Genomic DNA, 15841 nt, shown 5'->3' on the forward strand with positions numbered 1-15841 from the left:
TTGACTCGGTACCGGTACCCCCTGTATATAGCCTATTTTTATTGTTGCTCTTTTATTTTTCTTAACTGCATTGTTGGTTAAGGGCTTGTAAGAAACATTTCTCAGTCAGGTCTACACGTGACAAATAATGTGATTACACAGTGAGTAAAGAGAGCATCAGTTTCTAATGAACATACTGTACATAGTGAAAGGAGTAAGGAATGTAAACAATCTTTACATTAACATTTTCTATATAGTTTAAATGTAGACCTATAGCCTACTGTATCTGAGTGTCAATGTAGCAGTAACAAAGTATAGCTGGCAAGTTAGAAGTTAGGCAAGAAATGCTTTAAGAAATGTGAGCAATGCCTACATGTGTTATGGAGGGTCACTCTTTTGGTTTTGAATAGAAAGTGAGAAGTAAAAATAGAAATATGAATCCCACAAAGAATGTGACTAGCTACTCTCAGCCCATAACAAACTCAACACTTTGAAAAGACTTTATTCTTTACAGTACATGAAAAGGCCTTCAGACTTATTTTTCATTATTCACACTTATTTTCCCACTAACACAATCAACAAGTAGCCTACTATCCAAACAGCGTTGTTCAGATCTCATTTCCTAGTACTGCTCTGATCTCTGTATACATGGCATTGTATGTGAATCAGTAGATGTACAAGTACTATCTACTGCAAAAAAAAAAAAAAAAAAACTGAGCTGTGAAATCAGCTTTGTACGATGCTCTAGAGTCTAGAGGCCAAATCATTTTAGCTGAAGTGTGTGTATAAAATGTAAGCAGCAGCACATGACATACAAGAATTTCACATTTTCCCAAAACAGCAAATCAAACATCTAGCTAATTGCTTGCCTTGAGCTAAAGTAAGCCTCACTATAAGGCTAGCAATCCAACCACGTAGGGATCATAACATCAGTGGATAGCTATTTTAAAGAGACGTTTGTTTCATTCAGATATCCCAGTGCACCTCAAGCCAAGATGCATCAAACTCAATCCCCAGATGCATTGTGGGTACAGAGGAAGGCCAATGTGCCCAAACAAATTTAAAGACATTCAAAAAGGTTGTCACAGCATTTTCGCTTCATCAGAGAGGAAGAATATTTAAATCTAGGAGCTGTGTCCACAATTGCAGATGCAATACATCCAGGACAAGGTTTAATTAATCCACATTTCATAACCTAACTATAATTTAATCTGGGTCTGTGAAACTGGCCCATAAATGCCAAGCTGGTGTTTGAACCCTGATAACAGTAGTGCTGTATAGATTATACTGTTGAAACTTTACTACTCATCTAGACAAGACATTCAGAGAATATAAAGGCCCAACAGTATTCCGTTAGAGCATGCAGTAAATTCTAGTACAGATCACAGTTAACACATAGAAAATAAATAACAAATGTCCTGGATTTCTGATTTGATTAATTGATTCGCGGCTGCCGCACCAGAGATATATGTCAGTATGACATCACAGGATATTGACACAGGTCTGCAGTATAGACTTCCTACTTTTGTGTAAGAAACTAGTAATGGATGTTTGGTGGCCAGCACCAAATACACCTATTTCTCAGTTATCTGTGCTCCATTCATCCCCGGTGATTGTGACATCACAGAGGAGGAAAATCAGAGGTCAAACTCTCTGTAGTCCAATGGTTGATAGGGTGTTTGTTACATCCTTTAACTGCATAGTGTTGTTGATTCATCATTTTGTAAAGTATGAAAACATTTTAGAATATCACTTATATCCAGCTGGTAATAGCATTCAAATAAGCCATTTAAGACCACATGTGTCTTACAAGCTCCAATTGTATTTTTTTGCTCATTCATAGACGGAATAAATGACATATCCCTGACTCAATATACAGCGTGTCAGGATGTCGAAATTAAGAATCAAGTTTCGTTCAATAGGCATTCCAGTCAGAGCTTGATGCTATCTAGACTAACACAGGTATATTGAAGGGCTCAGTCAGTGTTCTGTGCTAGGTTAAAGCTAATAAAGCGTGTGGATAAGGTTGTCAACTCATTCCAGGTGATTATAAGCAACAGTGCTGTTGTGTGCTACTGTGCGGTATATTACAGTACAGTGTATCAGTGAGGAAGAGGGAACCTGACTAGACCAAGTACTCATGTTCACATCAGTCAGTGCATGCTTGTCCCCTCCCCAGGGGCTGAGAGCGAGTGTGCTTAAGGTCACTTGAGTGTGCACTTGTGGAAGGGAGTGAGAGAGGAGTCATTTGTTTGTTCACCTCAGATGTGGGAGACCCCGGTCTTAGTGGGCCACCGTGTCAGCAGGCCTCTGTTCCGGCCCAGCACGAACACACCTTATTAAACTAATCATGGTCTAACTTTAAGCCTGTATACACGGTGGCCCACCTCAGTAGTCACCCATCCCAGGTCTAGTTAGCGGTGGTGGCAGGCACGCTGACAGAGAGGGTCCTGCGGGTGGCGTTGGTGACCTGGCGCTGCTGGGACAGGAAGGACTGACCGGGGGGCACCATAGAGGTGGAGCGACCCCCCAGACGGGCCTCGATCGCCAACTTCTGGAAGCTCAGACTCTGGAGGGAGTGGAAGAGAGATATCATTTGTAAACTGTACATTCCTGTCATTTATTTTCAAAGTGAATATGAGGTCTAAAATACAATGTGCGTCTATTCAGATTTCATGTTCTAACCTTGTTGTACCATGCTGTTACAATCAGCTTCTCCTCATACTCTCTCAGCTTTGCCTGCTCACACTCCCTCTACAGAGAGAGACAGAGAGTGAAAGAGACTATCAATACCAGAGGTCGAGAGTAAACTGAGATAAGTACTATAGATCCTCCTGGCTGAGGGTTAAGGAGAGAGACCAGGGGTTAAAGGTCAGCGTTACCTCCAGACTGAGGATCCTCTTGTCTCTGTCCATCAGCTGGTTCTTCAGAGCCTGGATCTCTGCTGTGGCTGGGTTCAGCTTGGGGTCCAACGCACGGATCACCTACAGCACCGAAACAGACCGAGGGCTTCATCAGATATCACGGGTGGGAGCAGAACCAAAGAGAGACATCTTTTTCCACACTTTTTGTCCAGCTGCTAGTTGGATAAGAGCGGAAGGAATGACAACTCACGTTGCGTGCCTTCTCCAGATACATCTTGTATCTCTCCTCCATGGCTCTCATATCATCATCCTTCTTCTTCAGAGCAGCCATCAGCTCCTCCAGTCTCAGAGCTAAGGGACAGACACAGATAACACTCACTGGGGATCTCTGAAAACTATGCTGCCAATGTTGTGGTATTGTTATGGTTGTGTTACAGTTATACTCACAGGTCTGTGTGTTGTCTGGCTGCAGGTCCTCCAGCAGTTCTTTCTTCTTCATGATCTCATCCTGCGCCTCGTTCAGTTGCACCCTGGGTAATAAAACACCTTAGTTTATGCATCGATCTCTTAGGAGTAACATGGAGGTCTCACAAAGCGGTATGCACCATACTTACATATGAGCATCCAGTTTCCTCTTCAGGTGAGACTGAAAATATAGAGCAGTTGGAAGAGAACACAGCTACCGTTACCTTAGAGCTGCTACTGTACAGTATGCAGGGTTAATGTTTGACATAGCAGTATGTGTAAAATCTATACATGTACTGTCTAGTGTGTAACTCACATCATCAGTCTTGGCCCCGTGGCCCTGTAGGCTTTTCTGTAGATCCTCTACCTGCTGTTGCAGCTCAGTGACTCTCTCCCGGTTTAACCTGGAAGTACGTCACACACACAGGAAGTAGAATACCATCAACTAGGAAGTAAAACATCCAAGACAGTACAAGTGAAAATGTGAGCCAGCTAGCGCCACCTACACACCTGTTCTCAGTGTCCAGTTCAGAGCGTGTTCGGTGTGCCTCCTCTAGCAGTGTCTGTAGTTCAGAGATCTTGTCATTCTCTGATCCCTCCTGCTGCACACGCAACATCTTATTCTCATGCTGGAGCCGGATAAACTTCTCCCTGTATGGACAAGGACACACAGTTAGTGCAGTCAGCGACTCACACACAAACACAATTATTAAATGATTACCTGTACTCTATAGGTAGGATTTCAGCAGCAAGGTTATCATGGCTTGGACTGCCAGCTGGCATCCCTGCCATCCCTGTGAAGAGTGAGAGATCAGATCAGTAACCATGTGTATCTGTAAGCCTCAGAGAGACACAGACCGTGTTGGAAAGCTTCAAAACTGTGATGTATCATGGGTCAATTGTGACTGACTGATTTACAAATAACATTAATAGTAATTTATGAAGCAATGTGATTTGTAGATCAGTCAGTCTCAACTCCCCTTTAAAGTCAGCGGCAACGTCGAATGCGCCCACACCGTTTATCAAAGAAACCTTTACTTTCCAATCACACAGCACCAAACAGCCAGTCTACATTGTCAATGCGATGGTCCAATGAGCTACCTGCTTGTCGGAGCTGGTCTTGTTGAGCCTGGTTACAGCGTAGCTCCTCATTGGTCTCCTTCAGAGAGTCTCGCTCAATGATGATCTTCTGATGACATCAACATCAGGAGACAGAGAGGAGGAGATAAGCCAATAGCATTAGACTATTGCCTTGTCCAAAAACATTCCTTAGCTCCTTCCCCTCCTGTGTTTGCATATCAGAGGGACCAGGTAGGTTGCAGTAGAAAGTGTTGGGATCCAGTCCGTACCTCTTTCTCCTTCATCACAGCGTCGTATTTCTCCTCAAACTTCTTCATCTCGTAGGCCAGGTTATCTGCCCGCCGGGACTCCTCTGACAACTTCCGGTGCAGCTCCTGGACCTGGCAGGAAACAGGAAATAGCTTTAGTAAGCCCCCTGATTGGCTTTTTGTCCTTACAAAATGATATCTCCTCAGAGACGACTTGGTAGGTGAGGGCAAAAGCTTCAGAGTTCCGCCATGCTTTCCCCAACCCAGCGCTGTCAGGTCTATAGTGCAAAAGGGAGTGGACAACTTCAGGAATGATCCTGTCTCCAGTATATTCTCAGGCATGTCTCACCTGTCTCTTGTATGTCTCTAGCTGTGCGCGGGCAGTGTTAGCCTTGCGTAGCTCCTCCTCCAGACTGACAGTGTTGTGCATGTAGGTCATGTTCTTCTCCTCCAGCAGTTTGACTTGTCTCCTCAGATCTCCCAGGTCCTCCAGTTTACGCCTGTATGTCTCCACTGACGCCTCCAGCTTCACAGCACGGTCTGAACAGCTCCTATACACAATACACACAAAATAGAGAATTTCATTTAATTCAATTTATAAAAAGAGAAATAATTAAAACAGGCACGGCGAAGGACCAAAACAAACACATTCTCACTGGTCTACCCTTGCTTCTAACTAACCACTTCCTGTCTCCCACTTATACACCAGTATTCAATCAACTCAATTGATGGGAGGGTCTTCTGATGAGCTTTTAGCCAATGCAGACAGCACAGACTACAGATAGGATTAAGAGAGAGATGGTGGAGTCATTCCAGAATGACACCAAACACACACACCTGAGGATGTCAAGTTCGTCTTTAAGTGCTCGTGACTCCTCGGCCAGGCTAGTAAGTTCGTCGTTACGATGCTGAACCTCGATCAGCTGCTTCTCCAACTCCTCACAGTGGATCCGGTAGTCATCCTTAGCTGCCTCTAACCTACACACAGAGAGAGAGAGAGATATCTGTAAGCACTGTGCTGAATTACTCTAAGCGTCGTCCCAGTGCAATGTGTTTTCACTGACACACACACACACCTGAAGTTCTCCTCCTGTAGTGTCTCTAGCTGTATCTGTAGCTGGCTGTGTTTCCGTCCGGAGGGCGTGCTTGGGTCATCAAACGCGTCCAGCTGATTGGCTCGGTCCGTCAGCACATCGTTCTCAGCTAATAGGCTGTTCCGCTCTTCCTGAAGGACCGTCACCTGACCAGGGTCAAACCAGGGTCAGAGGTGGGCTGTGTCTCAATCCCAAAATTAGTAGTGTCAACATAACTATCAAATCCACCATGTTTTACAGTCCATCCAATACAGTGGTACCACACAAATGTTCACATATGCATGCAGAATGATAAAGTTAATAGGTTGAACGGCTGGTTAGTTTACCTCCCTCACACGCACTCTCTCCCCTATGTTCATTAGTCATGGTTTATGCCAGAGACAATAGCTGGAAATAGTGTACACACACGGGTAAAGGGTCTGAATACTTATGTAAATGTGATATCAGTGTATTTGTAATACATTTGCAAAAATTAAGAAAACGTTTGGCTGTGTCATTATGGGGTATTGTGTGTAGATTGAGGGGGGAAAAACTATTTTATCCATTTTAGAATAAGGCTGTAATGTAACAAAATGTGTAAAAAGTCAAGGGGTCTGAATACTTTACGAATGTACTGTAAATAGGCCCGTTTAAATTTTACCTGTCCTGCCGTTCCAAATAAAGTGGAAACGTTTTTTTAATTATGAGCAAAAATAAGATGTCCGGTGTAGGCAGGGCCATCAGTAAATTGGTAAACGGTATGACTAAATAATGAATCAAGGTAATTTTTCCACAAATAGACACATATTTACCTTTCCATTGTAGCAAGATCTTATCTATTTTTGCTAACTTTCTATTAAAATGTATTGTATTGACATAATTTATTTTGCGATATGAATACCGAATATGTCCACTTCAGTCAGACCATTTTATTGGTAAACTACACGGTAATATAAAAGTTGTATTTTTTGTGATCCAATATGTAATATAGTACACTTATCAAAGTTCGGTTGTAATCCAGAGAGGTTAGAGAAATGATCTAGATCCTCTGAGGTTGTGTAGGGATCTATATTGCAAATTTAAAAGAAAACATGAGTCGTCAGCGTACAATGACACTTGTTTTTAAGCCCTGGATTTCGAGCCCCTTGATATTACTGTTGGATCTAGTCATAATTAATAGATATGCAGATAGTGGACAACCTTGTTTTACTCCTCTTGACAGTTTAATACTTTGAGAAGTAGCAATTATTTACTATTTTGCACCTGGGGTTACTACAGTATACATAACTTTAACCCATTGTATAAGAGATTCTCCAAAATGTAAGTAGTCCATACATTTATATATAAATTCTAGTCATACTTCAAAGTCCTTTTCAAAATCAGCTATGAAGACCAGGCCTGGTTTCTAGATTTTTCAGTGTTCTATTGTTTCCAATACTTGTCTTATTCTATTTCCCATGTAAAAAAAAACTGTCTGATTAGGATTAATAATATCTGACAATACCTTTTTAATTCTAAGCGCAGTACATTTTGCTAGAAGCTTGGCATCACTACACTGAAGTGTAAGGGGCCTCCAATTTTTTATGTTGACTTGATCTTTAGATTTGCCACCTAATCATAGGATTACATATTGAATCCCCATTAATTTCAATAGGATCTCTGTGGGCCTAGTCGAAGATTTGTCGTTTAGTTTTAAAATGTATCACCTTTTATTGTTGCATAAACACATCCAGTCATGACGCTTTCATTCGATTGTCAAACAATCACTTCAAAAGGGCTCCTTTACTTGGCTGCACGTTCATCTACTCCTAACACATTTCCAGCCATCAAACAGCGGTGAATGGAAAGAGACATCTTTTCATTAGGCCAGAATTTATGCATCCACTGTCTGCCACTAACCTCTGTGTTCTCATAGAACCACATCGCATTTTGGAGCGTAGGCTATACCACCCGTTTTCAAGTCCATTCCCTAATTCATCATGCCTCTGACATGTGGTAATGATTAATCATGGTGTAATAGCCTATAGATTTGACATTTGGTTTTCATTATTGTGATAGGCTCATGTTTTACTGGTACGGCGTACCCCCTCTATTTGTTTTGCCGAAATGCCGTATATTCTTACTTTCACACCTGGAGATACGTGTTAGTGACAGAGAGCAATAGAGGGTAGAGATGTTTTAGTCAGCCTCGGCAACCAACCGTTAGATGTGTTTAGTCCGCCTCGACGACGAGCAGCCATGCAGCCATGTGGACTTACCTTTGTGTGTCCGTGAAGAGAGAAAATGGTGATCTACTGTAACAACTCAATCTGTAGACACGAGACGATAGACCCATTCAACAGCATCAGTACCTTTACATGGACTTGACTATTATGAACTTGACCTAATCAGTAACCAGCAGCATGGTTCTGTTCTGTCCTGTGTTTTCCCCAGCCAGGCAGAGCAGGATATGGCAGAGAGCAGGCAAAGGAAAAGCAGAGTGGCCCAGTCTGTAAAACCACAGCCCTTCTGCTACACCAGCCATAGACAATGGCCTCTGGCATCATAGCACATAAAACAGACCCAGATTATACTAGGGCTGGGAATTGCCAGGGACCTCACGATACAATATTATCCCAATACTTAGGTGTCAATACAATATGTATTGTGATTCTCACGATTCTATATGTATTGAGATTCGATAGTGCGATTTGATGTTCCAAACATATTGCTCACTATACGTCTGCTGCAGAGACAAGCCAGGGAAATAAGTGCTGAAAACATGTTGGGTCACTATTTAAAAAGATGGAGAACAAGCTATAGGATAAAAAATACTGGAGTATTGGCGCAGGTACATCCGACTAGCGCTGGCTAATGCTACCTACAGTAGCAATAACAAAAAACAAAAATAATATCGATAGGATATCATCCAAAATTAATATCATGTTTATCCTAGTTTATACTATACCAGGGTTGTGTGTGTGACAGCTAAATGGTGGTACGTCTAATATCCACTCCAGTAACCTGGATGGAAGTCATTTAGTTGACTGTGTGCAACGAGCTTCTTCAATGCGTCGGTTAGGGGGCCTGTAGAAAGTGGGTTTGCGTATGTGTGTACCTGTACGTCGAGCTCATGACAGCGCTGGGCTAGTTCCTCCTTCTCTGACATCAGATCCGCCAGGTCCTCAAGAGCCTTCTTCAACTGAGACACACACACACACACTTAACAATAGCTAGCTTCTCTACAGCCAGCCTACTTCAGCAGGTCCGGGGAGAGACGAGCAATATCACAGTACTAACAAGTCTAAGACAAGCGGTCAACTATGGAGAGACACGCAATCAACAACAACTATAATACAGACAACAGCATTCTATTAGATCCCTATAACACAGTGCATCTCCTCTCACCTCTTGTTCCAGGTTGTCCAGTGTCAACTATAGAGGGACATGCACAGTCAGCAACAACAATATATACACTGCTCAAAAAAATAAAGGGAACACTTAAACAACACAATGTAACTTCAAGTCAATCACACTTCTGTGAAATCAAACTGTCCACTTAGGAAGCAACACTGATTGACAATACATTTCACATGCTGTTGTGCAAATGGAATAGACAAAAGGTGGAAATTATAGGCAATTAGCAAGACACCCTCAATAAAGGAGTGGTTCTGCAGGTGGTGACCACAGACCACTTCTCAGTTCCTATGCTTCCTGGCTGATGTTTTGGTCACTTTTGAATGCTGGCGGTGCTTTCACTCTAGTGGTAGCATGAGACGGAGTCTACAACCCACACAAGTGGCTCAGGTAGTGCAGCTCATCCAGGATGGCACATCAATGCGAGCTGTGGCAAGAAGGTTTGCTGTGTCTGTCAGCGTAGTGTCCAGAGCATGGAGGCGCTACCAGGAGACAGGCCAGTACATCAGGAGACGTGGAGGAGGCCGTAGGAGGGCAACAACCCAGCAGCAGGACCGCTACCTCCGCCTTTGTGCAAGGAGGAGCAGGTGGAGCACTGCCAGAGCCCTACAAAATGACCTCCAGCAGGCCACAAATGTGCATGTGTCTGCTCAAACGGTCAGAAACAGACTCCATGAGGGTGGTATGAGGGCCCGACATCCACAGGTGGGGGTTGTGCTTACAGCCCAACACCGTGCAGGACGTTTGGCATTTGCCAGAGAACACCAAGATTGGCAAATTCGCCACTGGCGCCCTGTGCTCTTCACAGATGAAAGCAGGTTCACATTGAGCACGTGACAGACGTGACAGAGTCTGGAGACGCCGTGGAGAACGTTCTGCTGCCTGCAACATCCTCCAGCATGACCGGTTTGGCGGTGGGTCAGTCATGGTGTGGGGTGGCATTTCTTTGGGGGGCCCTCCATGTGCTCGCCAGAGGTAGCCTGACTGCCATTAGGTACCGAGATGAGATCCTCAGACCCCTTGTGAGACCATATGCTGGTGCGGTTGGCCCTGGGTTCCTCCTAATGCAAGACAATGCTAGACCTCATGTGGCTGGAGTGTGTCAGCAGTTCCTGCAAGAGGAAGGCATTGATGCTATGGACTGGCCCGCCCGTTCCCCAGACCTGAATCCAATTGAGCACATCTGGGACATCATGTCTCGCTCCATCCACCAACGCCACGTTGCACCACAGACTGTCCAGGAGTTGGCGGATGCTTTAGTCCAGGTCTGGGAGGAGATCCCTCAGGAGACCATCCGCCACCTCATCAGGAGCATGCCCAGGCGTTGTAGGGAGGTCATACAGGCACGTGGAGGCCACACACACTACTGAGCCTCATTTTGACTTGTTTTAAGGACATTACATCAAAGTTGGATCAGCCTGTAGTGTGGTTTTCCACTTTAATTTTGAGTGTGACTCCAAATCCAGACATCCATGGGTTGATAAATTTGATTTCCATTGATAATTTTTGTGTGATTTTGTTGTCAGCACATTCAACTATGTAAAGAAAAAAGTATTTAATAAAAATATTTCATTCATACAGATCTAGGATGTGTAATTTTAGTGTTCCCTTTATTTTTTTGAGCAGTGTATATAGATTATTAGAGGCCTAACACAGCGGATCTCCTCCTCTCACCTGTGATTCTACATCCCCCGGTGGCTCTGCTCCAAACTGGGCCATGTTCTCTTTACTCATCAGCTGACAAAGAGAGACATGGTACAGGTTTGGTTAGAGACAACTACAGTCCTACTCATTCACACAACAGGTGGTCTAGCATTACTTTCTCTCTAAAGCCAAAGAGAAGTCATGGAGGTACTTTAACAAAGTCACAGTATTGGTAACTGTATTTTTAACACTTATAGGCAATTCTGAGATCCTACCGTACATGTCACACTATTTAAACTCAATCAGAGATAATGGCCCTGGTCAGGCCAAGCCTCACCTCCTGAATGGCTGTCATCACCACATGCTGTACGGACTCCTCCAGAGTCATGATGACCTGGATGTACTCTGGAGGGGGAGAGCGAGAGAGAGAGAGAGAGAGGATGGAGGGAAGATGGAGAAAAAGAGGTGGGGGGGAATTACACACACACAGTTTCTGTTTTGGGTGCCAGTCTGTTTCAGATTTAGCCAACTCCTTTGTCATTGTCTTGGCAAGACAACAATATAGTGTTGTTGAATCGTTCTAGCTCAGCCTCTGGGACTGGACTGCACCCTGTGTGTGTGTGTGTGTGTGTGTGTGTGTGTGTGTGTGTGTATGCATGTGTGGGCGCTACCTTGTTTGCGTTCACATTTGACAGCACAGCCCAGTATGAGCTGCAGCAGTCGTCCAAGTTCTACAGGGTCTGAGTGTTCTGCCACCTTTACCAGGTCTGGCAATGGAAACTCCTGGATCTGCTGGCTCAGGGCCTAGTGACATAGACAGAGAAAATAATAGCTCTAACCAGACATAAAGGGTTATAACCTGAACCAGGTCTGGCAGGAGGAAGTCAGATCTTCTTGCTCAGGACCAAGTGACATAGAGAATAGAACATCTATTGTGAGGCTGCCATGGTAATAACCATTCATAACCAAACTGGGGAAGTCTTAAGATCTGCTGGGCTACGACCTAGTGCCATAGACAGAATACAACAGTTATAACTCAACATGTTTCTACCTACCTCATTGTAGTAATCCACCATCATCTGAAGGATCTTCTTCAGGTTGTTCATCTGGAGAAAGAAGTCAAAGTCTTCACTCTAGAAAAACAAAGTGTACACCTCAAAGAATTTCTGAGTGAGTCTTTTCTGGTGTGAGGATGATAGCACTGAAAGGCTAATGGCTGGCTAAAATGCTAACAGGGCCAGCAGAGAGCAGTCACTCTGGTTTTTTGGTCAGTAAGGCAGGGAAGGAATGGAGGAAGGGACTTGGCGAGGGAGGATAGTAAAGGAAATTAGGAATGGAAGTCAAAGAGGAAGAAAGAAAGAAAATGGAAGGGCAGAAAGAGGTCAGTATGGAGTTCAGTACTTTGAGTCTCCAGTTATCCCCAACATCTTCTTTAATGCGACCGAGCCAACTTTTACTGAACCACGCTGGATCTCTGCAAAGCACAACACACATGCATGCATAAGCATTGGATTCTACAAGCCACTCGTTCACCATACTGACACCTTATTGGAGGTGTCATTTGTGACAGACTTGTAAAATCGTGCTTTAAACAATGTACAGTTGTTGATTACTAGGCATACAAATACGATCATTTCTTGGTACATTTGATACGAGTTGTGAACAACTCTTAGCAGAATGCATTGCTTGACTGCCATGAGAGTGATAAGCAAAATATCGTTCAAACTGCAGCACCCCAAACGAGTCGTTCTCGAGTTCGTTGAGCAGAGGCTGTGTATGTTTTGGTTCTACAAAGCTGTGTCCATCATAACATTCAATAATCAATTAATTGCATTCATTCTTTCATCTTGCGATCAATTAGCAGTTCTAAACATGTCTATTTTTTCTCTATGCTGCCAGCAGCATGATCCATTTTGCCTGCACGCATATGACAGACAGTAGTTGGTCAGAGCACATCTCAAGAGTCACCGGAGGGGCGCGTATTAATGTGCGTGTGTCATCTGTCAGAGAAAACACATAGGAAGTCACTGGGAAGACGTTTAGATTAATTCAGTGTGCGTTACTCACATCTGATGCAAGGCCTGAGACATGGCGACGCCAGTGGTGAGCTCCGCTACAGCTGTACATGGTGACCCAGTGTTAAAGGTCTGGAGCTGAGACGGGATGGATTCAAACAAAGATTATGACATAGATGAGAGTACAGACAGGGGGGAGACACTGGGACATAAATGAGACAGAGGAGGAGGCACTGAAATCCATCTCCACTTGCATTGATCATACAGCAAACCCTGTCATGAACCATCAAAAACAGCATTTCATGGGCGTGCACATGTAACAGAGTAGCCCTACCTAACACATAAGCCCAATTGTCGTCCTCAATCCATGAGGATTTCCTCTTGCTTTAATGGTTAAGACATTGGGTTGCCATATGAGGTCAGAAAGAGAGGTGTGTGTGTGCATGAGTATGGTCACTGTGAGAGAGACAGCCCCAGAGACATGCTTCAGTACTCTAGTCTAGGCCCTACTCTGCTATGATGGACTTGTGAATAAGTCATCCTACAGGACTGTGTCTCCATGGTGTCTGGTGAGCACTCACTACAAACCTGCCACACCAAGTACTGCAATCAAGGCTTTTTACCTCCAATACAATATAGATACTGCCTTCCCAGTCCTGTGCCCTCAACCTACACTTTAGCATCCACTGGTAAACTGTAGTGCTCCCCACCACTCAATGGCTGCATTTACACAGGAAGCCCATTCTGATTCTGAGTAGTGGAAAAAGTTCAGAATTGGGCTGTCTGTGTAAACTAAGTCAACGTGGTTATTCATTCACTGACATTGTGTGTACTGTACTGGTTATACCCTTGCAGCATTCAGGAAAATCATGCATCTTAAGTGTCTTTGTTGTCCCCTCTCTTTCATTTACATTCACACTCAATTTCAGTCACAGAAGATTTGAAAACAATGGTGGGTGAATGCCCAACAGAAAGGAGCTTTCATTTGGCAAGATCTCTCAGGTAGCTGCAGATAAAGGGGAGAATAGCCAAAAACGAGATGAAGCCACTTCAGTTTATTGGGATGCAGCCCTAGTCCTATTCTGTCCCCCATTGACACTGGAGGAGGGAAAGCTCCTCCAGTGTACAGGAGAGAAACATGCTGTAACACTTTGCACACTATCTAATCTCACCTAATAGCCTAACTGATTTCAACTCAAATTTACATTATCTCAAATGTTACAAAATTATTGCAAGCCATGTAAGGATTAAGGTTGCACAAAAAAACTGTAGCCTACAGGTGCGACAATTCACATTAGGCGTTTAGGATCAACCCAAATGAAAGTTACATTACTACTGATTTGCCAGTGGCCTATAATCGAAGGAGCAACATTCCACAAATATCTAGCAGTTAATGAGATTAGCTCCCTAAATCGGATGAGGATCAACTGAATTCAGGGATAATGTTGTCTTTCGTTGTGTGTCGAAGAACTAAAGACAAAACTGGAAACGAGGTAACGCTCATTTTGTGTAATGTAGTTTCAGATAAAATACCCACCCAGCGCATTGCCGATTTAACTCAACTCCACGATTTATGATGGAGTTGATCTACGAATAGCGTGGGAGGCCTGGAGCTCAAACCTTGAGTTAAGTTTTTTTTTTTTTAACAACACAACTAATGATTTCAGCACGCAACGAATAGTCCGCAATTAAACAGAACAATGTAGTGTGTAATTACAGGCCCTTCTTTGGGTACTGAAATCAGTAGCCTATTTTTTTAATAAAAACTTCGGAGCTCCAGTCCACCCACACTAGTCACCGCTTAACTCCATCATTAATCGTTTATTTTAATCGGCTAATCTGCGTATATACTCTATACAGGCTATTCTTACAGCCTAGCTGACGACAATGGTTTATCAATACGCGAACATTAGGCTACTGTAGGCCGAAATTATTATAAAAAGGAGAGAACAGGTGTATTTCCAAGCGTGGCCATTTCCTGATTGCTCTAGTCCTGACACTAATGTACCTGCCACAGGTAAATTATACCGTCATCGATAAACACAGTAAAATTATTCATGCAATCAGACGCTTTAAAGCGCTCTCGCATTGAACAGCGGACATCGCAGACAGCACTTACCCAAATAATAAGGCTCTCACACAACACCGCTTTGTCCGTCTCCATTTCTCCCCGTCAGGTTTGGCCAGATATGTCCGATGCACCTGCCATCAACAACAAACACCGTTCCCCTTCCCTCTGCATTTGACCTCACCTGCGGGGGGGTTGCATCTCTAGCGTTAACTGCGTAATAGGGATATGTTTCCTGCTCACTGCGCTGTAAAAGCACCGTAAATTCATACGTGAATAACTGCCTCGCGCTTTGACGTTGCGCGGTTGAGACGGATGGGGATTGGCGCGATAAAGAGCACAAGAACGAGGAATGAAACACAAATGGTGTCTTCTGACTGGAACAGACAGACCAATCAGATTGACTATCTGACTGACTGGCAGGTCTGTGTGGAGCCAATCACAGAGCGGAATCAAGGGTTTGCGGAACGCCTCAAAAATCTGAGCTGGATTTCATTCTAAAACCTTGCTCCCTTTTCTCGGTATTTTCGCAATTTATCATCACCGATATGGAAAGAGTGATAATTAGGGTACTTGGTGGATATTTAAATCACAAGGGTAATATACCTTTACCACATTGCTTACCTATCCAATCAAGTAAGATTCGCTAAGGAAATCAGAAAGTACAGCAAGGAACCCAGCCTGTGTGTGGAACCCAGCCTGTGTGTGGGATGCTGTGTGTATGTTAGTGACTGGTTAGTGACATCTGAATGGTAAATCTACAGTGAACAGTCAAGCCAATGATTTACATTTACAATGACTCTCATGAAGAGCACTGTTCAAGTGTAACACTTGAATCTCTGTTTTACCATAACCTCTCATGCATTACATTTCCTGTACAATAAACCGGAGGTCAGGTGTAGACAAATTCAAAGGAATGGCTAGTTGAACTACCCTGGAGTAGTTTGAGTCAGCTACCCACAATCCTATTCTTCATGTTAATGGTTAATGAATCTCACATGTGTGTTCT

The 15841-nt window shown here is 43.7% G+C and overlaps 1 protein-coding gene across 2 annotated transcripts; it reads right to left on the reverse strand.

Annotated features, from left to right (window-relative positions):
* Window positions 1–463: 463 nt before the first annotated feature.
* On the reverse strand, window positions 464–15122 carry hook1 (hook microtubule-tethering protein 1). Of its 2 annotated transcripts, XM_071345626.1 has the most exons (22): window positions 14884–15122; window positions 12817–12902; window positions 12151–12223; window positions 11805–11855; window positions 11421–11553; window positions 11087–11154; window positions 10780–10842; window positions 8807–8890; window positions 5713–5876; window positions 5474–5614; window positions 4986–5187; window positions 4658–4768; window positions 4410–4497; window positions 4030–4102; window positions 3819–3959; window positions 3625–3712; window positions 3458–3489; window positions 3291–3373; window positions 3094–3194; window positions 2862–2963; window positions 2665–2733; window positions 464–2548 (listed from the first exon to the last, which is right to left on the reverse strand). In XM_071345626.1, the coding sequence occupies exons 1-22, from the start codon at window positions 14926–14928 to the stop codon at window positions 2390–2392; spliced, it is 2157 nt and encodes a 718-aa protein (XP_071201727.1). In that variant the 5' UTR covers window positions 14929–15122; the 3' UTR covers window positions 464–2389. The 2 variants fall into 2 exon arrangements, with proteins under 2 accessions (XP_071201727.1, XP_071201728.1); XM_071345627.1 differs by lacking the exon at window positions 12151–12223.
* Between the last annotated feature and the right edge of the window lie 719 nt (window positions 15123–15841).

Source organism: Salvelinus alpinus, chromosome 16, assembly GCF_045679555.1.
Source record: "Salvelinus alpinus chromosome 16, SLU_Salpinus.1, whole genome shotgun sequence".
Taxonomy (NCBI): Eukaryota; Metazoa; Chordata; class Actinopteri; order Salmoniformes; family Salmonidae; genus Salvelinus; species Salvelinus alpinus.

What these genes read in the sequence shown, in the direction of transcription:
- hook1 (XM_071345626.1), bottom strand. Translation starts at nt 14,928, where the DNA reads ATGGAGACGGACAAAGCGGTGTTGTGTGAGAGCCTTATTATTTGG. An exon ending in GTGAGAGCCTTATTATTTGG is followed by an intron (nt 12,903 to 14,883) that starts GTAAGTGCTGTC and finishes ATCCCGTCTCAG; the next exon opens with CTCCAGACCTTTAACACTGG. An exon ending in AGACCAGCTCCGACAAGCAG is followed by an intron (nt 4,103 to 4,409) that starts GTAGCTCATTGG and finishes CACTCTTCACAG; the next exon opens with GGATGGCAGGGATGCCAGCT.